Source organism: Garra rufa, chromosome 17 (genome assembly GCF_049309525.1).
Source record: "Garra rufa chromosome 17, GarRuf1.0, whole genome shotgun sequence".
Classification (NCBI taxonomy): Eukaryota; Metazoa; Chordata; class Actinopteri; order Cypriniformes; family Cyprinidae; genus Garra; species Garra rufa.
Window position 1 is genome coordinate 8,106,440 of NC_133377.1, and position 24,428 is coordinate 8,130,867.

The following is a 24,428-nucleotide window of genomic DNA, read 5'->3' on the forward strand; positions in this document are numbered from 1 at the left end:
ACTAGCAACTTGCTTTTAAACTTTTAAAAATGTTTTAAAAACATAATTTTAACTTATTTTAAACTTCTTTAAACTTTCTGGTCCGGCTTTCTCAAGCAAACTTAAGGTTTGTCTTGACAAACTTTTTTATCTAGTTTTAGTTATTGTAGATGTCTCTACTCACCCTAAACGTCGTACCAGTCTGGCAAACTCCAGCAAACAGGTGTGTCTGGGCAAACGCAGAGGCCCATTGACCATAGAAAGTTGGCAGTCCTCAAAGGAGTAATCGATAATCGGCACCCCAAGTGCCCTATGGAGAAATACAAAACAAAAAACAAAACACATACAATGAAAACATATAAAATGCCCAAGTGTCCTGTAATCAGTAATAAGGCAGAAATGTAAAGAAATACAAACAAATAGACCTCAAATTTCTTTTGATCAGTATGAAATAGTGTTAATAAAATCTGTCACAACCAATACACTTTGTCAAGAATTTAAAATCCACTCACTTGGCCATGATACGTCTCACATTGCTGGCAAACAGGGCTGGATCCTTCTTCTCCTCCTCCGACGGGGTGTACGTAGGAAGATACTGGACAGAGAGAACATTTTTATCATCATCAAATCTCATTTGTGCATATGACATTGTTGTTACTGTTAACTGAAACTAATTTTAAGTTAAAAGAAAATTTAATTGATTGTATTTAATAATGTATTAATGTATAATGTATTATAAAATGTAAGACCATTATTAAATTTAAGACTAAAACTAAAATAAAGCAAAAAAAAATGAAAATAAATAAAGAACAGACAAAACATTTTTATTATTATCGATGTTAACAAAACTTAAAAAAAAAATACTTTAAAGTAATTTTAGGTAAAAATAAAATAATTAGATGATGGAAATTACATTAAAATTAGAAATGCTGCCTTGGCAAATTGCTTGATTCAAACTAAATTTAAGACTAAAACTAAAAGCCTAAAACAAACAAACAAACAAATTAATAAATAATACTAGGATTAGTAAAATTAAATTAAGTTAAATATTAAATTAAATTACTAGATGATGAAAATTACAAATACTGTCTTGGTAAATTACTTTATTTTAGTCTAAATTTAGTAAATTAAGTCTAAAGGTGAAATAAAAAAAAATAAAATAAATAAACAAACAAACATTTTTATCATCATTATATCTGATTTACTTAGCAGTGTTGTTACTGTTAACTAAAACTAAAAATATTACAAATAATTTGAGGTTATGTAAAAAATTCAATTAAATTTTGAATAAAATAAATTCTTAGATGATGAAAATTGATGCAAATTAGAAATGTTGCCTTGGAAAACTGCTTGGATTAAAACTAAAATAAAGCCTAAAACTGGATGGATGAATAAATCAATGAATGAATGATTAAGTAAACTACTACTAAAATGAAATGAAATTATTAGATGATGAAAATTTGATAAAAATTGGTGAAAATTAAAAATGTTGTAATGGCAAACTACTTGAATTACTAAAATTAAAGACTAAAACTAAAATAATGCCTACAACTGGAATGAATGAATAAAACTAAATACTAAAATTAAATTAAATTAAATTAAATGATGAAAATTAGATGAAAATATAAAATAAAAGCTTTTAAATATTACAAAAGCTTAATATTCTCACCTCTATTTCCACAGAGTTGTGTAGCTGACATAATGTGAGCCACAGAATCTTAAATCTGAAAAAGATAATAGGATTTCAATTCAAAAATTTACACAAGCACATAAATCTTGACCATTAATATACTACCTCTTCATCGTAAAGACAGAAAATACAATTTAAATGAATGGGAACTGAAAGTGTTTGTCTACCAACATTGTTAAAAAAAAATGTGTTTAGCACATTGAGAAAAAAACTGCATATAGGTCGGAACGACACGTGGGTAAATAAATTGACTATTTTTATTGTTGGGGGAACTATCCCTTTAAGAGAACCCAAGAGACTCACGCTCCAGGCCCTTGCCACGTCCATGAGATTGTATCCTGTCGAGGAAGTGAGAAGAGAAAGGAACCAATGAACAGGCTTGGCATCTCAAACAAAACATGAGCGTTACACAAGGCAGTATCCACCTAAACTAACTATCCCGCACACACACCTAACCTAACCACTTGAACTTGACCTTGCTCCTCTGACAGCACAACCTTGGCTCTAAGTGCCCTAAGAGATAGCTAGACTTGTATTATTCATGAGAGATGGAAACAAAGCCATAACACACAGACAGGAACGTTGTGACAGTGGAAAGAAAAGTATAACATTTGACTGGACTTCATGAATGGAGACACATAATGCACAGCTGCAGAATGTAAGGCACTAATGACACTCCCTGTTTGGGCGTGTGGAGCCTATTCTTACCATCTCATTAGGATACCGCAACACCACAGGCTGCACGGGAACTCCAGGGATGAACGCGCCTGCAGGAAAGGAGGGACAAAAGGATGGTAAACGAGTGAGAATGAGAACGAGAGGACTTGTGCTTTGACCTCGTTTCACTCCGAGGGCTGGGTGTGGCATTAAAACTATAGCCTGCACTGAAACATGAGCCTTCTGTTTGACTGTGGGTGTGAACTTAACCATCCAAACCCTCTGAACTCATCCAGCTTCATTGTTTTTATTATTCAGATATGACTGCAAGCCAATTACTTGCATAACACTCAAGCTTTACGAGAGGATACACAATAAAATGAATAATAATACATAATTTAGTGGGTTAGAACACTGTTTCTGTTAATATGCAACTTTATGAAGAGATGAACGTTCGGTTTTTAAGAACTTTTTACACTTTTTACATTGTCTTTTGGTGAGGGTGGATTGCTTATTTTGCAAAAAAATATAATTATTATTATTATTATTATTATTTTTAAATACTTTTTAAATGGCACCACTTTTTTTTTTTAAATGTACATCCAGTGCATATACTCTATTTTTATTCAGAAAAGACACATTAAATTGATCATGATTATAATGTTACAAAAGGTTTCTATTTCAAATAAAATCCTGAAAAAAATCCACAAAAGTAAAATAACAGTTTTTAACACTGATAATAATAATAATAATAATAATAATAATAATAAAAAATGTTTAATATCAGAATGATTTCTGAATAATCATGTGGCAATGAAGAGTAGAGTAATGATGCTGAAAATTCAGCTTCACCATCACAGAAATAAATTACATCTTAAAGAACAGTTATTTTAAATGTTATTATATTTTTATTACGATATTATTGTTTTTACTGTTTTTTTTTTTGTTTAATCTCAAGAATCTCAAGAACTCGCAATTGCGAGAAAAAAAGTCACAATTAACTTCTTAATTTTTTATTCAGTGGCAGAAACGGGCTTCCATGGAACTCACAACAGAGTTAAAGGGAACTCCAGGTATTAAGACTTGTATGGCATAATATAATGTAAATGATGTCTCTTACTGTAATATGTAGTAAACCTGTGAAAGATTTATGTTATTTTTAAAAAACCCATATTATTTTATACATTATTTTGGACTATGAGGGGCACCGCTATTTTGATAATGTGAAATGGCTGCACTCGATGAGCTACTGGCACTACTGTACCTGTTGCTATTTTCACCACAACAACTCAGAATATAAAATATCAATACGTAATATATTGGTATTACTGGTTGTAATTTTCTTTCGAAGGGCAACGCAAGAAGCGATGCAAGTCTTCACTGCTTTTCCTTGTGATAAGAAGAGGAAAAAAGAATGGAAAGATGCCTGCGGATAAATAAAACTTCCTAAAGACCTGCTTCTTTGTTCTCTCCACTTTAGCCCTGATTCCTTTGAGGCTTTTAGTAGAGCACAGCTACTGAAAAAGCTTATGAACGGCAGAGATGAGAAACGCTAGATGCCATCCTGGCAGGATGTAAACATGCCGACGCTTGTCATGATGCTGCAGCCACTGAAGGAGTTTCTCAGTGCGGATTTTACTCGATATCCGGGGTCATTTAGAATCCTTGTGGGGAAAAATTGATGGTATGGCATTCGGTTTAAGCCTACACTTACAGGTGCTGGTCATATAATTAGAATATCTTCAAAAAGTTTTATTTATTTCGCTAATTCCATTCAAGAAGTGAAACTTGTATAATGTATACATTCATTCCACACAGACTGATATATTTCAAGTGTTTATTTCTTTTCATTTTGATGATTATAACTGACAACTAATGAAAACCCCAATTCAGTATCTCAGAAAATTAGAATATTACTTAAGACTAATACAAAGAAAGGATTTTTAGAAATCTTGGCCAACTGAAAAGTATAAACATGAAAAGTATGAGCATGTACAGCACTCAATACTTAGTTGGGGCTCCTTTTGCCTGAATTACTGCAGCAATGCGGCGTGGCATGGAGTCGATCAGTCTGTGGTGCTGCTCAGGTGTTATGAGAGCCCAGGTTGCTCTGATAGTGGCCTTCAGCTCTTCTGCATTGTTGGGTCTGGCATATCGCATCTTCCTCTTCACAATACTGCCCTACAAAGCAAAAAGGCAGTAACTACGCCGAGTGCAGAACTGAGAAAAATGACTTTAATGTTATCCTGTCATCCAGCCTGTTATCCAATGTTAAAACCGTCCCGTGAGGATGCTGCGAAATCACACACATTTGAGATAAGATATTTTGTCACATAACAAAGGATGCCTTGAATGTCATGAAAATGACAATAACTCATCTTTGACCAAAAATGCAGTTACTGCCTTTTTGCTTTGTAGGGCAGAATACCCCATAGATTTTCTATGGGGTTAAGGTCAGACGAGTTTGCTGGCCAGTTAAGAACAGGGATACCATGGTCCTTAAACTTTGGCACTGTGTGCAGGTGGCAAGTTCTGTTGGAAAATGAAATTTGCATCTCCATAAAGCAGCAGCAGGAAGAATGAAGTAATCTAAAATGTCGTGGTATAAAGCTGTGTTGACACAGAAAACACAGTGGACCGACACCAGCAGATGACATGGCACCCCAAACCATCACTGACTGTGGAAACTTTACACTGGACCTCAAGCAACGTGGATTCTGTGCCTCTCCTCTCTTCCTCCAGACTCTGGGACCCTGATTTCCAAAGGAAATGCTAAATTTACTTTCATCAGAGAACATAACTTTGGACCACTCAACAGCAGTCCAGTCCTTTTTGTCTTTAGCCCAGACGAGATGCTTCTGACTCTGTCTGTTGTTCAAGAGTGGCTTGACACAAGGAATGCGACGGCTGAAGTCCATGTCTTGCATACGTCTGTGCGTAGTGGTTCTTGAAGCACTGACTCCAGCTGCAGTCCACTCTTTGTGAATCTCCCCCACATTTTTGAATGAGTTTTGTTTCACAATTCTCTCCAGGGTACGATTATCCCTATTGCTTGTACACGTTTTTCTACCACCTCTTTTCCATCCCTTCGCCTCTCTATTAATGTGCTTGGACACAGAGCTCTGTGAACAGCCAGCCTCTTTTGCAATGACTTTTTGTGTCTTGCCCTCCTTGTCAATGGTGTCAAGGTGTCAATGGTCGTCTTTTGGACAACTGTCAAATCAGCAGTCCTCCCCATGATTGTGTAGCCTACAGAACTAGACTGAGAGACCATTTAAAGGCCTTTGCAGGTGTTTTGAGTTAATTAGCTGTGGTCATTGTATCAGTATTTTATTTTCTGTGTTGTGTTGCGGTAAAAACACCAACAGGTAGTGCAAGTAGCTCATCAAGTGCAACCATTTCACGTCATCGAAATAATGCTGCCCCCCATTGTCCAAAATATGTATAAAACTATGTGGATTTGTTTAAATAACGCAAATCTTTCATGGGTTTTCTACTACATATTTCAGTAAGAGACCTAATTTATGTTATAATAGGCTATACAAGTTTTAATAACCGGGTTATCTTTAAGAAATCAACTGAAGTCTATTTTTCTCTATATCTTGAGCCTCTTACTCTGTGCCAGTCAGGTTTCATCACTTCTGGGTTGGTGTAGAGAGATTAGAGATGCCCTTCAGCTTACAAACAGCTCCTTATTACATGCTGCTAATAGAAACTGGCCAAACTATCCACTAAGACTGAACTCACTCACATTTAACACAGTCAACTGAAGTTTTAAACAGAGCAAGTCAACTAATGCAAATATACAAAACAGCCATCATTCATTTGCATCTTTCACCATTGAGGTGCTCTGAGCTGCTACTGTACATGACTAAAGCTTGCGTCCACATGTGCAGAAGTGTGTTTGTTTGTACTTTTTAGGCAGAGCAGAATTACTGTAAATAAATGCTAAATGCACCATGGTTTTTGCATACACAGAGAGTCAAGAGAACAAATTATGAAAAAAATCATCAAAATTTAAATAAATGTCACTGTAACACTACTGAACTGTAAAATATGTAATATACTACTACTACTACTATTAATAATAATAGTAATAATACTTACTATTTTTACATTATGCAAATTAAATCAAAAGAAATATCACTATAATACTACTGAACAGTATAATATTTAATAATATTTAACAATAATAATAATGCAATTATTATTATTATTATTATTAAACTATTAAAAAACTAATTATTTATTTAATATTATTATAATCATTTAATCAAATGATAACAATAAAAGAAAATATCGCTATAATACTATTTAAGTGGAGTATTTCATAATAATACTATTGAAATGTAAAGTGTTTAATAATAATAATAATAATAATAATAATATTCATAATAATAATAATCATTATTATTAAAAATAAATAAAAACATCACTATAATACTATTGAACTGTAAAATATGTAAAAATAGTAATACTACTAAAAATAATAATAATAATAATCATAATAATAATAATAATTATTATTATTATCAAATATCAAATCAAATTATAAAAATTAAATCAAAATAAATATCACTATGACAGTACTAAACAGTAAAATATTTAATAAATAATAATAATAATAATAATAATAACAATAATAATAATAAATAAATTATTATTACTAATAAATATTTAACTGCTCAGTAATAATGATATTATTATTATTATTATTATTAATACTATAAAACTTAAATCAAAAGTGTCATTAATACTAGTGAACAATAAAATATTTAATAATAAAAATAAATACATAATTTATCATTTATTTTTAATCATTATTATTATAATTATAAAATAAAATGACAAAAATTACATAAATAAGGGAATATCACTATAATAGTATGTAACTGAAGTATTTCATAATAATACTATTGACATGTAAAGTATTTATTAATAATAATAATAATAATAATAATAATAATAATAATAATAAATGCATTATTATTATTATAATAATTATTATTATATATTATTATTATTATTATATAACAAAAAATGCAATTGCAATACTAATGTTTATGGTTTTTTGTTTACCATAAAGCTTTTATTTTGATGGAAAACCATAGGGGAAAATTACAGATTATTACAGTTATTTAAAAATTACAGTTATTTAATCATTGTTAGAATTTAGAAAAGGCAGTTACCAGCCAACTGGCGAGTAATACAGTTTCATATTCTCACCAACACTAATTATTACCTAAATCTTGTTCAAAAAGCACCAGAACTGTCGGCACACATTCAAACTCAGTCTCTAGTCCGTTTTTTTTTTTTTTTTTTTGGGAGAGCTATCTGGCTGCACACAACCACAACTGATGTTGTTTGGTACAAGGAGAGTTCCAGTATTAAAAGCTGTAGAAAGAAAAGTGAGATAGGCAAACGAGATAAAACACGCAGGCGATAGAGAGGGGAGGGGTGAGGATTAGAGGAATAGAGCCGATACAATGACTGACAGAGGAGAGGGGGATTTGAGGAGAAAAGTCCATCACAATCCACAGCGTACACAGGAAGAGGAAGCCAATCGCCAGATCTCTCTGTGCTGTGAACCATGATGGGCCGCAGATTAGAGAGGGTACAAAGAGAGAGCAAACACCAAACACACATACCAACTGCAGATTTAGCTAAATATTAGTGAACTATCCTCTATTTCTAACTATTGATTAGACTCTTAAACACATTGTGGGCATGGGAAGTGTGTCTAGTCAGCAGATATCAGAGGTGGGCACATACCAGGCTTAAATGCGATGAGACAGGATCTATTGGTGCATGTGCCCTCTGGGAATATCATGATCTGAAAACAGCCCACAGTCAGAGGGAAATACCTCATGGCACAAATCATGATATAAAGTAGTCTAAAACTGTATAAATGTCATTACATTAGATGTGAAATATAAGAGTCTGTGTGCATTTGTGTGGTACCTGAGGCCATTCGCCATCAGAACAAGCCCTGCGTTTGATCTCCTCGACAGTCTTCTTCCGAGAGTCCTGATCGGAGCGGGACACGAACACGGGCCGGATGAACTTGACAAGAGCTAAACATGGAGAAAGAGCGAAGGGTGAGGAGACAAAATTGAGAGAGAAGAAAACATTATTTTCAAAAAGAGAGCCTAATCTTTTAGTAGGCAAGTCAGACCTTGCAAAAAGCTGTGAGTATAAATTATAATTAACAGGTTTTCTTATTCAAATTACAAACAAATTTCCTCTTGTCGCCAGTTAAACAGCTCTCAATGAACTGGGAGAAAGATTACAAGCATATCATGAATTTTGTTAACCATGGGCCAGTGTATTAGTGTGACATGTTGAGTTATACGTGAGCACATGGCAGTGACATGCATTTAAAGACAAATGAGGTAATTTACTCAAGGAAAAGCTCAAAGGTTTGGGATCAGTAAGATTTTGTGAAAGAAATTAATACTTTAATTTAGTAAGGATGCATTAAATTAATCAAAAATGACATTAAGGACATAGGTTACACAAGACTTCCGTTTGCAATAAATGGTGTTCGTTCAAACTTTTTATTCAACAACTAATACAAAACTAAAATCTATATTGATTTCTACAAAAATAAACAGCACAACTGTTTTCAACACTGATAATGATACGAAATGATTCCTAAGCAGCAAATCTGCATATTAGAATGCCATCTATAGGATTATGTTACACTGAAGACTGGAGTAATGATGCTGAAAATTCAGTTTTGAATCACAGGAATAAATTACATTTTAAAATGTATAAAATAGTAAATGATTATTTTAAATCGTAGTAATATTTTACAATATTACTGTTCTACTGTATGTTTAATCAAATAAATGCAGCCTTGATGAGCATAATGGACTTCTTTCAAAACATTTTAAAAATCTTACTGATCCCAGACTTTGTACAACAGCATAGCCCTTAACATAAAGATAAAAACAAAAACAAAAAATCCGTGGGAACTTTTTCACAAGATGCTAAATACGTGCCAATAAGTACATATGTGATGTGATTTAGGAAAACCCAAAACAAGGTGAAATTTTACCTTAGGAATCGCGATTTTTAATAAAAATTTTAATAAAAATATTACAAAACGTTAGGATTAGACACTTAGAAATACACTAATATATATGTATATAAAATGTATTCAGAATTCACGGAAAACAAATAATGCAAGCCACTAAAGGGATATGATTAGCTGCGTGCTAGCAAGTTAGCCGGACCCGATCAGCATATTTGTGTTTGCGCTCAGGGGAGCTTCAAAGGTTTCTACGTGTTTTTGCAATGTAGAGTAATGTATCACGGACATATCTCACGAATCCTTTCATAAATAAGTGTAGAGAGTGTAAATAAGAGATTGATTATACAGTATAGCGAGCGTTGTTGATTATAATAGAGCTTTGTGATATTGCGAACCAAGATGAGTGACAGCTTATAATAATTTTTAAGGGAGTTTGTAAATGAGATTTAATACAACAGTTAAATAAACAAGAAGTTATTATTAAGTGACTTACATTGGCTGACTATAACACTATTGCCTGATTTAGCTCTATTTCGTCGTCAAAAGTAGTTTCAAACAAGTCACACCTGAGCCGCTGCGCATCTCCACTCAAACACAGCAGTGTTTTGTTTATGAATGAACGTGTGTTTTTAAATGAATCTAGTGAAATGATTCAATTTCCCATTCATAAACACAGCAATTTGCTTTATTCTGAATGAACCAGCTGTTCGAACGAATCAAATGAATGATATGATTCAGTAATTAAATCAGTGTCTTGCCGCCACCTGCTGGCAGATCGTTTCAGTTATTTAAATCATTTAATATTTCTGTATTCAAAATTTAATATTTTTATATACGATGTAACTGCAAGAGAAAAGCATGAAAATATATATTTTCATATTTATTTGTCTTACAAACATTTACTGTGTGCGGTATAAGAATGGGGCCTGGTGGAAAGCGATCACTGATGCAGTTGCTATGTATATTGCAAAATATATGGTGCCCATATATATTGTGGAAAAGCTGGGGTTTCTTTACATGCTGAAAGTAGTAGGGGGTAAAAAAAAAAATCGATTTAAATCGTAAATCTGATTTTTTGTGAAAAAATCTTGGATTTTATTTTTTTGCCATATCGCCCAGCCCTACTTGAACATAACAAAGGTGATCTTAATTGGTCTGAAAGCTATGATTTTCAGGAATGGAATTTTGAGAAAAACGGTTTAAAGTGAGACAGGTTTCACTTTCACTTCACAGGTTTAACAAGAGGATAGGCATAGGCATAGTCTCTGAACTTTTGATCACCCCTTGTAGGTTTAGACAGCACGAACAGTGTACCTTGAAAAGATGCTATAGAATAATAATTTAATGAAAACCTAATTTTAACCAAAAAAAATTGTCATTCAACCTATTTTTTGTAATTTACTGAAAATGTCCCAGCGCGACAACCAACGGGTTTTTCCAGATCGCATCACCAATGACTGCAGTTTCCAACAGAAATTAACACTAGAAGCAGTAAAACAGTGAGCACTTGTACACATTTATGATTACAGCTCCATATTTTTCGCTTTCCAGACCAAAACAAGTTTGCTTGGTAGCTCAGCCAGCACAGAATTGGATTTAAAATGCGGAATCCTTGAGTACGAATCCCGTGAAAAATATGACTCATGATGAAAGAGCTGAAGGATGAGAGAACGAAAAACAAGCTAAAATGCTTGCGATTGCGTTTCTACATTACATTCGCTTTTGTTCATACTATTGGGTAGGTTTAGGTGTAGTGCAGATGATACGTTATTTTAAAACATCACGAAGCATCAGAGTTACAGCACCACTCAACAGACATTTCAAGTCAGAACTGCGGTGACACGTACAAAACCATTGTTACATAAAATGTACCGTATGTACATTCATCTGTTCCGGGGGAAAAAAAACCAAACACTCCTTTAGTGCCACTCAGTGGATATTTTACATCAAGTATGTGATGAAACATACATGGTGCTACATACACAGGAACGTTTTCGTCATGAGATCAGATTTAATACATCAAAGACAAAGCAGCTCAAAGTTAAATGTTTGTATATTTTTTAAAAACTTACTGCCCCAGACTGGAATGTCTTTACTCTCAGCCTTCATCACTATAGAGGCCATTGTCATGGTGACCGGGATGGCGTCAAAGTAGGATGAGTGAGGGGCCATTGTGAGGATGGGTGCTTCGCTGGGCAGCGCTGGCCGGCCCTTCACACGGACCCAATGAAACCCTCCAGTAAACCACATGGCTCTCATGATGGCCTTTAGGGCCAGATCTACCAGCCTGGAGAGACGGAAAAAGGCAAATAGAGTTAGTTAGTAGCAGAATGTCACCTGCTTCCTGACAATTTCTGCCAATTCAATTGCTTTTACATCCAAATGATTGTGGTCCTTATAAGAGCATTTAAAATCAACATGAAACTGCAGCACAAACTATTTTCATTCACTAATGTGATGTATTTCTGAAAGACATTAGATATTAAATGACAAAATTAGGGTCAGGGTCTAATCCTGCTTTAAAGGATTAGTTCACTTCCAGAACAAAAATTTACATTATTTACTCATCCCCCATGTCATCCAAGATGTTCATGTCTTTCAGTCGTAAAGAAATTATGTTTTCTGAGGAATATAGTGGAATGCAGTTTAAATGCAGCTTCAAAGGTCTCTAAACAATCCCAGCTGAAGAAGAAGAGCCTTATCTCTTTTTTTTTTACCTAAAAAGCTGCATTTGAGGTTAAAAAGTATATAAATTGTAATGAAAAAATAAAAATATACGATCGCTAAATAAGACCCTTCTTCCTCAGCTGGGATCGTTTACAATCACATTTGGGATCGTTTGAAGCTGAATTTAAACTGAATTTTGTAAGTTCAAACTCAGGGCACCATAGAAGTCCACTATATGTTGAAAAATCCTAAAATGCTTTCTTCAAAAAACTATTTCTTTACGACTGAAGAAAGACAGGCATGAACATCTTGGATGACAAGGTGGTGAGTAAATCATCTGTAAATTTTTGTTCTGAAAATGAACTAATCCTTTAAGCCATTTAAGCACATATGGAAAAAGACATTACATATTATTTAGCAAGCCTGTAACCACCTAAATCACAGTTTAAAAATATTTTTATCAATTCACCAAAGAAATATGATAGAAAATACCAAAGAAATATGATTATTTTAAATGTTTATGACTGTCATAGCGCCACCTATGGTCAGAGAGGAGGAATTTGCAAAAGTAGTTTTTTTTTTTTTAATATATATATATATATATATATATAATTTAAAATATAATAAAAAACTGATTGACAGCAGTGGTCCTAGAGGCAAAGTTGTTCAGAATAAAGGGATGTGAAGATCTAGTGTATGCGTCAATATATAAACAATTTTTGCTATGTGAAAAATGCGATATTACCACATTCCGATTTTCCTTTTGATCAGACAAACACTTTGATCAGTGTAGTTATAGCCATTTTTATGTTTATGTTTTGTGTTTCCCTTCTTATAGCTCCATCAAGTAACCTAGCTCCACAATTTTGTTCATGTGACCTCAAATTGAGTTCTTATTTAAGTATTTTGAGTTTGGTGAAAATATCTCATTCCATTCAAACGTTATAGTCGTTTTTGTAAAAGTGGCCTAACTTTTTAAATAATTATCGATATTTACGCACCAGAGAATCTTTCTGCACTGATTTGGTTTCAATCGGGTGAAAAACCTAGGACTAGTTCGCTAAAGTTGTTTTTTTCGAAAGACTCAAAATACTAGAAAATCAGAGAGCGAATCCCAGGCACACGTTTTGTCCGTCATGAGCCAATGATTTAGGAGCTATGAGTGATTTTGTACCTTTGATCGCTGTAGTGCCCCCATCAGGCCAATTGGGGCAAGCTTTGATGACGTTGTAGAGGGAATGAGTACTACCATCCCTCCAAGTTTAAAGTCTCTGCGACATAGGGTTTGGTCTGCACGATCAGTTTTACACGGAGATTGCTGATCCTTGGCCATTCTAACAATAACAATAGAGATTCAGCTCTATGCACTTGAACCCCTAAGCTAAAAAAACTAAAGCAGTGACAAAAACTAAAGCAGTGCATATAACATTGTGATTATTAAAAAAACACACACACACACACACACACACACACACACACACACACACACACACACACACACACACACACACACTTTAACAATCTCTATGAAGTCTATTTGAGTATATGACGTCTATGGCATTTGTATCCAGAGACTAGGCAATTGTTAAAATGTCACTGAGGAAGTCTTTAGAGAAAGCTCAAAATTAAGCACTAGACTAGTTAAAACTTAGCTTTACACATAGACTTCATGCTAAATATTAACTGCGCTAGAAAATATGTTTTTAAACACTGCTGGCTCATGATCACTCACTGGAACACTTTCTCAATCACACAGTAGCGAAAAAAAAAAAAAGTAGTTTGGTGACTCCTGTGTTGGTAACTGAGCATGTCTGTTCAAACTTACACTGTGGATAAAGACAAAAACCTTTCCTCTCCACCCTCACAAGAACAAACTTGTGCACAATAGGATACAGAAAGACACACACAGGCAGACAAACACACAAACAGTGAGGGAATATGAAAAGCCCTGCTGGAAGCGATCAGGTGATACTGGAATGGAGAAGTGTGATGTGACAGTCTGTGTGTGTAGGTGTGCCACACATACGTCACAGAGACAATACAGTGCTCTTATTTTTAGCAGGGGTAAAATAGCGAGGAAGAGCGAGCTCTCCAGTATCTGAGAATATTTAGTCTACGGCTTTGTTCCAGAGTCTAGTAAACTAACTTCTAACCAAGAGACTGAATTAACACATTTTATGTGATCAGCAAGTGTAGTAATGCTCATCTTGCACGTGTCACATAACACACACCACATGAAGAAAGAAGACTCGATCACTCAATTGATCCAAAGAATTTGATGTCAGCACGTTTCTCCTATAGGGAAGTAGGCACATTTGGACACAGGGCAAGAGTTTGACTTTAGCATTTTGCCAAGCTAACAACTCAACATTCTGTAAAATACGGCTTGGGTTGACAATATTTCATCAATCTTTATTTTGAGGTTCACTTCCAGAATAAACATTTCCTGACAATTTACTCACCCCAATGTGATCAAAGATGTTCATGTCTTTGTCTTCAGTCGCAAAGAAATTAAGGTTTTTGAGAAAAACATTCCAGGATTTTTCTCCATATAGTGGACTTCAGTGGGGATTAACGGGTTGAAGGTCCAAACTGCAGTTTCAATGCAGCTTCAAAGGCTCTACACGATCCCAGCCAAGGAATCTTATCCAGGGAAACGATCAGTAATTTCGGCTGATTTCTTTTAAATTTCTCACAGACCTTTAGGGCTTTTAGTCAAACAGGCCCACTGAGTTTTGTTCCGATCAATCTCTATTAACATTGTCTAATTGAGGAATGGCAGCCATGATTTTGAGATGCGCAAATGTCCTTATAGGACAAAGACAAAGAATAAATAATATGATTCTATACTTTTTAACAACAAATTACACATTACACACACATTGGAAACGTCATGCGTGGGCAGTTCTTCGTCTGTTTACTTCAGTTCAAAAAGGTAGGGTAGGAAAACTCTCATTTTCTCCTTCAATATCATTGTTTTACCTTGTTTGTAAAGGGCATTTGACTAATGCGTGAAGTTGAGCTAGTGCAAGATGAGCATTTGTGGTTAAAAAGTACATAATTTTACTTTTTTTTAGAAAATGACTGAATGTTTAACTAGATAAGTCCCTTTCGCTGGGATTGTGTAGAGCCCTTTGAAGCTGCATTGAAACTGCAATTTGGACCTTTAACCCATTGATCCCCATTGAAGTCCATTATATGGAGAACAATCCTGGAAATTTTTCCTCAAAAACCTTGATTTCTCTCGACTGAGGAAAGAAGGACATGAACATCTTGGATGACATGGGGGTAAGTAAGTGATTAGGAAATTTTTATTTTGGAAGTCAACTTCTTTAAATTCCACAATCAATCTTTTAATATGAAAGTCTCAGCTTTCAAATTATGTCAGTTTTATCCCAAAATTGAAAAAAATAAATATTTAACTGAAAGAAACAGTAGAACTTAATGTAATTGCTCAGTGTTTCAACCACAGAAAGACGTCAATGAAACATCTTTGTAAACAATGTCACAAAAATATTACCTCAGGAAATGTCCATAACTCGATTTAGCTAAAAAAAAAAACCCTCTAAACATCAGCACCAAACCTGAGCCTTGAATGTGTCAGTTGTGTTGATGTCTATGCAGGGTCAGAAAGCTCTTGGATTTCATCAAAAATACCTTAATTTGTGTTCTGAAGACAAGTGAAGGTCTTACAGGTTTAGAACAACATGAGAGTGAGTAATTAATGACAGAATTTTCATTTTGGCTGAACTATCCTTTTAAGATTGTTTTAGTGCCTTATCATGCAGAGGGCAGAAGTGCAGATGCAGCATAATGTTCCCAAACTCTCACATCTGATTAACTTTTCTGCTGTGTTACTTACCACCTCCACCAGGACAGAGGTTCAACTGCATCCTCAGATCGGCCTACAGTAGCCACGAATGCAAAGGGCCAGGCCAGCAACATCATGAACGCAGCAAAGAGCAGACGAACAGGGAACAGTGTCACGGTCATCACAGCTATCTATGAGAGAGAAAAAGAGTCTGTTAGAGGTAACCAGAGGTTAAAATCCCAAACATTTTTACGTTAATCCAGAATTTGCCAGTATAGCAGCGCCATGGGGCAAGAGAACACAGAAAGCATGTGAGGTATGAGAATCATTTACAGAAAGAGATAGAAGGGAAACAAAAGTATTCAGCGAGACCACATTACATTTTGCTATTCCGTGCAATAGTCAATGACAGAAAGAGACAGGCCTGAGGAACATTAACATTTAGATTACTCAGTCATAGTGAACTTCTAGACAGGCCAATAGATCCAAACACTGAGATTTAAAATAAAGACGGTCAAACTGCTACATTAAAGGCTTAGCGTTTGAAACGCCTGAGAAGAAAACGATTAAGATTTCAGTTTTATGACTTTGAAGAATTGAATTCTCTTTAGTTAATGATCTAAAGTTTATTTCAAAGCTGACTATAAAGAATGGAGAGCCCTGGGGCTTTATTTATAAAATGCATGTATGAACAGATTTGATTGACTTGCCAAATAAATTCTGATGACTTTGTGATTCGAAATAATGTGGTGAGTGAGAATGTATAATGATCACAAGAATGATTTCATAGGCCCTTATCATTGTTAAATCAATTATAAATTATTAAACTGGTAAGGTTTTATGAATTCTATTGATAAGACATGCTTTTTTCAAACTAAGCTTTAAATTCAAAGAAAAGGGAAAGAAAAACAGAGTACAGAACTTATTTTATATATACATTTGTGTGTGTGTGTGTGTGTGTGTGTGTGTGTGTGTGTGTGTGTGTGTGTGTGTGTGTGTGTGTGTGTGTGTGTGTGTGTGTGTGTGTGTGCAGACATTTCATAAACAGCAGATTAAAATATTTTGGCAGTTTACATTTAGAATGATTCCACACTTTATAAATAAGGCCTTTGCTTTCTACAAAATCACAGAAAATTCAATTATGCTTTAGCAGTGCCAGAATTAGATACATATGGTGAACTATTCGTGAATTAACTAAGAGAGCCACTAGCTCAGAGCACAAGGACATCACATGTCATGCTTCTATAGGCAACTCAGGAAAAACAAGATCACATAAGAGGGAACAGGAAATGAAAAAAGAGAAAAAAAAAGTCAACTGATGTTAGATGCCTTATTTTCTCCCATGAGAGTGGGTTTTTGAAAGCAGAAGAAAGGGGTCTCAAGCTCAAGGACTTTACATGAAAGCATTACACTGTATCAGTTTTCTCCTGCAAAACATATGATTAATCAAAACCCCATTCCAAATTTCCACAATTTCTTCATCTAATCACTTGCAACTCCAGTATGCCAGACATTTCTCAATTGTACACTGGTTACTGATGCGATAAATCATCGAAGGGGAAAGATCAGGCTTGCATCAGCATATCTCTGATGACTTCTTGACCACAGATATCACGTTTCCATCAATGGTTTACATCTAGAGACTTCAGATCACACTTCATGCAATATTTGAGATCCCAGAGACTGTATTAGTCATTATGTTAAAAAAAAAGTAACATCTAATTCTTTTCTATTTATATCATTTTTCCTTTGACCAAATCAAGGAGATGTTATTGAAGCTTTAACATTGTTTAACAGTTGTGCCCTGCTTGTAAAAGTCATAACCCTTATAGAAATGTGACTTCAGCTTAAAGTTCATTTGCCTCGAGCATAAGTACATTGTAAAAACATGCAATAAAAAAACTGGCAAAAAGTTAACTGCTAGTATGTGAACTGAAATTGTGTTAACTTATGGTTAAATAATGATTCTTCAAAGTGTACAAATAAAACAAAGATTGGAGTATTTTTTTTTTTACAAGAAAATGCTTCAAAAGAACATTTAATGTGTTCAATAATGTAAATGTTCAATTTCTTACTTGCTACTTCTTTGCAATTATTTGTAAATCTGCAAAATGTTAGTTATTTTACCAAAATAAAAGGGATCGTACAAAATGCATGTTATTTTTTTTTTTATTTAGTACTGACCTGAACAAGATATTTCACATAAGAGACGTTTACATATAGTCCACAAGAGAAAATAATCGTTGAATTCATAACAATGACACTTTACACTTAATTCTTAATACTGTGTTGATACCTGCATGATCCACAGCTGTCTTTTTTTTCTTCAGGTCCAACACATTCTTTGGTTTTTCAGCATTTTTGTGTATTTGAACTCTTTTCAACAACGACTGTATGATTTTGAGATCCATTTTTTTACACTGAGGACAACTGAGGGACTCATATGAAACTATTACAGAAGGTTCAAATGCTTACTGATGCTCCAGAAGGAAAAACGATGCATTAAGAGCCAGGGGTGTAAACTTTTGAACAGAATGAAGATGTATCCATTTTTCTTATTTTGCCTTTATTTAGTACTGCAATTTAGTATTTAGTACAAAAGCTACAGAGGATATCTACATGTTTCCCAGAAGAAATAAAAATAAGTTCAATTTACCCTGAGCTTCAATTTCTAAAGTTTTCACCCCCAGCTCTTAATACATCATGTTTGCTTCTGAGGCATCAATGAGCATTTGAGCTTTCTGTAATAGTTGCATATGAGTCCCTCAGTTGTCCTCAGTCAAAAACTATCACAAAAAAAAAAAAAAAAAAAAAAAAACACCAGCTGTGGATCACTCTGGTAACAACACAGTATTAAGAATCAAGTGTATGTAAACTTTTGAACAGGTTCATTTTTATAAAGGTCATTACTACATTTATTAAGATCAGTACTAAACAAAAAATAATATACAATAAAACAAATTATAAAAAGAATAATAATAAAATAATATAAAAAAAAATATATTTTTTTTCCCCAGTGGATCTGTGGGTTAAAAAGTCAATGAAACCTTTAGAGTACAGGTTTTACTCCCATTTAAATCGTAAAAAAAAAAAAAAAAAAACAGTTTCAAACTGATACTTTAAAGGAACACTCCACTTTTTTTGGAAATAGGCTCATTCTCCAACTCCCCCTGAGTTAATAAGTTGAGTTTTACCGTTTTGAAATCCATTCAGATGTTCTCCTGTTCTGGCGATATTACTTTTAGCATAGCTTAGCATAGATCATTGAATCCTATTAGACCAGTAGCACCACGTTCAAAAATGACCAACAAGTTTCGATATTTGTCCTATTTAAAACTTGACTCTTATGTAGTTATATTGTGTACTAAGACCAGCGGAAATGTAAAGCTGCGGTTTTCTAGGCCGATAGGATTAGGAACTACACTCCCATTCCGGCATAATAGTCAAGGAAGTTTGCTGCCGTAATATGGCTGAAGCAGGCGCAGTAATATCACACAGCACATGTGGAAATGCTTACTTCCGTCAACATATCCAACGTGACTTTGGTATTGCCATTCTGGTATTGCCATCGATAGCAAGGGTCGATCTACCTGATGAGGAAGTGGCATGTGTCGCAACATCCGAGGACTTGCAATGCTGCATCTTGCAGTAGTAGATTTTTTTTCCGGTTTGACAAAATAAACTGGAAAAACGTCACACGCCGAGTGGACCTAATGGTCAGCGGTTGCAAGAGTAAGTTATTCCTGCAACCACTACAATATATAAAGATTTTGAATGCATACTGTCAGTTTGCATTTTCAGGCTTATTCGTGATGTACACTTTTACTCAAAACTCACTTTAAAACACCACCGACTGTTCGCAATAACTTTCTTTTGCAATCACACGTGGAATTTGGTCATAGCAAATACTGTAAGCCAACTGTTCGCCCAAACCTAGTCGTCAGGGGTTGCCTTTCACAGGTAACGTTAGCCAACAACAATAGCAATTAGTCATGTTACACTTACAGCCATGGGTGATGCTCCTCGTTGTCCTGTCTGTACTCTGAAGATTGTTGGGATGGCCGTGTCCTTTAGACGCCGTGCTGTAGTACCGGTAAAACTATCCAAATAGTCATCTGGTTCAAAATGCTCGGAGCAAACACGCCATTTCTTGATCATTTCTAACGGTGTTTTGAGATCTATGTTCAGAGCAGCCAGCCATTGATTCATTAGTCGGAATTGCTTTTTTTTCGTGGGAATTCAATGAAACACGGTAGTAGAGTACGTCTAAGTTTTAAATAGGACAAATATCGAAACTTGTTGGTCATTTTTGAGCGCGATGCTACTGGTCTAATAGGATTCAATGATTTATGCTAAGCTATGCTAAAAATGATATCGCCAGGACAGGACAGGAGAATGACCGAATGGATTTCAAAACGGTAAAACTCAATTTATTAACTCGGGGGGAGTTGGAGAATGAGCCTATTTCCAAAAAAAGTGGAGTGTTCCTTTAAAGGGGTCATCGGATGCAAAACTAACTTTTACATGTTGTTTGAACATTAATGTGTGTTGGCAGTTTGTGTACACAACAACCCTACAATGATAAAAATCCATTCAGTGTTTTTTTTATCTTTAAAAGTAATATCCCCTTTTTAAAATTAGGTAATTCTCAGCTTCTTGTTGGTGTGACGGCACACAGACAGAGGCCGCTCCCACAATAATAGATTGACATGAGCGCCTTACCTTAGTCTCGCCCTCACCGAGCTCAAACAGTCCGACTCTGATCACCATTGTGTGACTCAGGTGCAGGGGAAGACAAAAATGTGGTGTTCTGTTGTTTGATGTAATAATGAACATAGCAGTCGTCATTTACTCTCGACATCTGAGCTGCTGAAGATGCAGAGGATAACGTTACTTTCGTTTTTGAAAGGAAAGTGCCGATCCCGATCTACATATGCGATTATGTTCGTGTGAATCGTTCCTGATGCAGCTTCACCCACAGCAGAAGTGAGTAAAAGGGTTTTTTTATGCATCATTGCAAATGGCCTTTCTTAATTATGTGCATGTTGGCAAGTTTTGCCGCTAAATGCGCTAAACGCGGCTTAATGCAGCAAAAGTAAACATTACGGCTCATAATCCCACAGCAGAGAGGGGCGGAGCGAGCAGAGCTCATTTGCATTTAAAGGACCATGCAATAAAATTAGTTGATCTTTTGCAGAGCTGATTTTGACAAGGTAAAAGGGTGGTTTTTTTTTTACACTACTATTGAGAATTTTTAACCAAAGTATATTAGAGACTTTCCATTAAGACGCTAAAGAATCGTGTGAACTTGTGGAAAATGGGCATCCAATGACCCCTTTAAACTATTTTTTACACTCTAAAAAGTGCTGGGTTATTTTTGTAAACACATTGCTGGGTTAATTGTGCTGGGTCAAAATTCTGGGTTGTTTGAGGCACTGTAAACACACAGTTGGGTTGATCATGCTGGGTCAAATGGACTATAAGGGGTTCTTTCACTATGAAAACCTGGGTTGGGTTATTTTGACCCAACCGGTTTGTTTATTTTTTTCTCTTCATCGAACATTCTGGATTCTTCATTCATCTCCTCGCCAGGTGGTCACGCACCTCGCAGCATGCAGGCTTATAAGGTAAGTTAATAATATGATTATATCATTATTTACCTTTATTTTTAATAAGTTGTGTTTTAGAGCACACTGATTTCACTGTTTAATGCAATATTTGATATGTCGCTGTGCGGGGTTAGCATTTTATTCCGTGAATGACGAACGTTGTAACTTAAGCAGCCTAGCGATGTACTTTTTTTGCCTCAACAATTGCTTTATTGTTATATAAAGTGTGTGTGTGTGTGTGTGTGTGTGTGTGTGTGTGTGTAGTGTTATTTGTATAACTTACAGTATACATATGGCCTTTATTTTAATGCCTTATGGAAAGAGTAGGTCAGAAATACAGGGGTAAGTTCCTTTACTGTCTGCATACTGTATGGCTTTGTAATGTTTTTGAAGACTGGGCTACAGTTGCAGACCTAATTCTTGCCAGTGCTCAGTGAGGTGCATTCAGAGCTGGGTGACATGACTTAAGGTAAGCTTTTTCTTATAATATGTCAATCTATAAAAACAATATGCAACTGTATTTGACACATATCAACTGGTAAATACAATGGTACAGTAACACTTAACTAGTTGCTTATTAGCTTGTATATTGGCTGTTAATTAGTACTTATGAAGCACATACTGATGCCTTATTCTGCATGAGCATATTCTACATCCCTGAATCTGACCCCATACCTAAACTTAACTTGCAGTAGTTGAATGAGGGTGGGAATTAATTTTCATTATTTAAAGGAATGAAGAAATCTTCACATGAAAGTGTTTCAGTTTGTTGTTTTGATTATAAAATATGTTTCACAGTTTGCATATTATTCCTATGGTTAAGATACTAAAGGGGAAAGTGCTTTCAAAGTCCTGCCCACTCTGGATAAAAGGTCTTCAGACCCACAACCACGGAATCCCGGAGACTAGGGCTGTGCAATATGGACAAAATAATCATATTGCGATTTTTTTAACGAATATTGCGATTGCGATTTTATTTGCGTTTTTTTTTTTTTTTTTTTTTGCTTTTTCAAACAAGCTATATACATACATTCTAAATGTATTCAGTGCACAAGAAGTGCATAACAAAACATTTCACCATGAAATAACAAAACTGTAAAATTGTCTTTAAAACAGACAACATAAAATAAATAAGCCATTTTACTTTTTTTCCCCGGTACTTTAGCCTACTTTGTGCAATAACGAATACATTCATTTCAGTGGAAAAATAAGTCCAAAACTCTCTATTTTAACATTTTGAGGGTTCTAAAATCTTTTGCTTTTTTTTTTTTTTTTAGAAATTCTTATGTGTTTTAATTTTTCTGATAATGAAAAAGCATAAACATTTATTTTTAATCAAATGAAAAATAAACCCTTTTAATTTGTCAAACAAACAGAAATGTACTGTTAAAATCAATGCGTGGAAGAAAAATTATATTCAGTTTAAAACGTTTAAATAATAATTAAGTGGTTAATCTTGTTGTAATATTTTTTTTTATCATATATGGGTCAATGACGTGGCATGTCAATTCTGGTGTCCAAAGCATATTCATAATATTAAAAATGTATACATTTTTAAATGCATTTCATTAAATGACTCAACTTTCCCCTCTTTAATTACTCTTGTGAGAATTCATTATAAATAATTAATCTTTAAGGAACTATTGAGCTCAAAAGTCCCAAAACGTCATTCCGGGTAACTGTCCCGGCTTAAAATCTGAGTACAAAAATACAGTAAAAATGTAAATAATAAAAATAAAAATATTTAAAATCTACTTGGGCATAATTGTATTGATGTTTTAAACAATACCTGCAAATATGGTTATAATACTAAGTTTAATTAAATTTTAATGACAGAAAGACTTTTGTCCCCAAATTGTGATTTCTGTAATGTCATTTCTGGATAACAGACACCAATGACCATTTTAGACCATAATGCATTGTGGTATGTCATGTGACATAATATTGTATCAAAAAGAAGACCCTGAAGGAGCACCAGAACAAGTGCAAAGGTGAGTAAGCGTCTCTTAAAATGATGATATTTTGACCTTTTCGGTCACTGATGCACTTTGTAGCAATATCATGTGTCCTTTTGGATAACACTGACAAACTATTTATAATGTTTTTATATGAAAAAACTATCTATTTGATCTAAAAGATTACCTTAAAGCGATGATGGCTAAGTTGTAGTTTTCCATAGGTGGTTAAATTAGTGCCTGATTATAAAGAAAAATATTCGTTTTGTCATTCCTGGATAACAACATGTCATTCTTGGATAACAAAAAAACTCTGTTAGCCAGGACATGTCATCCGTTATCCAGAATGACATAGGCATAACAATCTAGTTTTTAATTAACATTTGTAAACTTTTAGGTATAGTTATTATAGTTATATTATTAACATTAACATTATTTACATAATGGAAAGGGAAAGGAAAGGAAAGGGGGGTGAGTGAGGCCAAGTATGGTGACCCATACAAGGAATTTGTGCTCTGCATTTAACCCATCCAAGTGCGCACACACACAGTAGTGAACACACACACACCGTGAACACACACCCGGAGCAGTGGGCAGCCATTGCTGCGGCGCCCGGGGAGCAGTTGGGGGATCGGTGCCTTGCTCAAGGGACTCACCTCAGTCGTGGTATTGAGGGTGGAGAGAGTGCTGTACATTCACTCCCCCCACCTACAATCCCTGCCGGACCTGAGACTCGAACCTGCAACCTTTGGGTTACAAGTCCGAATCTCTAACCATTAGGCCACGGCTGCCCCATTGTATGTTTTTTGCCGTATTTTTGCTGTCATTCATCTTGATTTCATATGATTCACATTTAATTATCATTGAATTGAACTTTTGTAATGTTAATGGTCAAATCATGAATAATGTAATCATTATTATTAATATATCCACATTTGGTAATACTTTATAATAACTACACGTTATTAATCATTATTTAAGCATCATTAAACAGTTAATTCATTAATAAATTTACGATTTAAAA

General features: G+C 34.6%; 1 protein-coding gene across 1 annotated transcript in view; it reads right to left on the bottom strand.

The window, feature by feature from the left end:
• Nucleotides 1–24,428, bottom strand: part of lpcat1 (lysophosphatidylcholine acyltransferase 1) — a 60,791-nt gene that overhangs the window by 13,627 nt on the left and 22,736 nt on the right. Inside the window, exons 2-10 of the mRNA XM_073821980.1 lie at nucleotides 15,892–16,031; nucleotides 11,435–11,649; nucleotides 8,288–8,400; nucleotides 8,099–8,159; nucleotides 2,378–2,436; nucleotides 1,973–2,007; nucleotides 1,649–1,703; nucleotides 492–574; nucleotides 164–289 (exon numbers count right to left, since the gene is read on the bottom strand). Of these exons, the coding sequence (XP_073678081.1) occupies nucleotides 164–289; nucleotides 492–574; nucleotides 1,649–1,703; nucleotides 1,973–2,007; nucleotides 2,378–2,436; nucleotides 8,099–8,159; nucleotides 8,288–8,400; nucleotides 11,435–11,649; nucleotides 15,892–16,031 (887 nt within the window). The remainder of the gene's footprint in view (nucleotides 1–163; nucleotides 290–491; nucleotides 575–1,648; nucleotides 1,704–1,972; nucleotides 2,008–2,377; nucleotides 2,437–8,098; nucleotides 8,160–8,287; nucleotides 8,401–11,434; nucleotides 11,650–15,891; nucleotides 16,032–24,428) is intronic.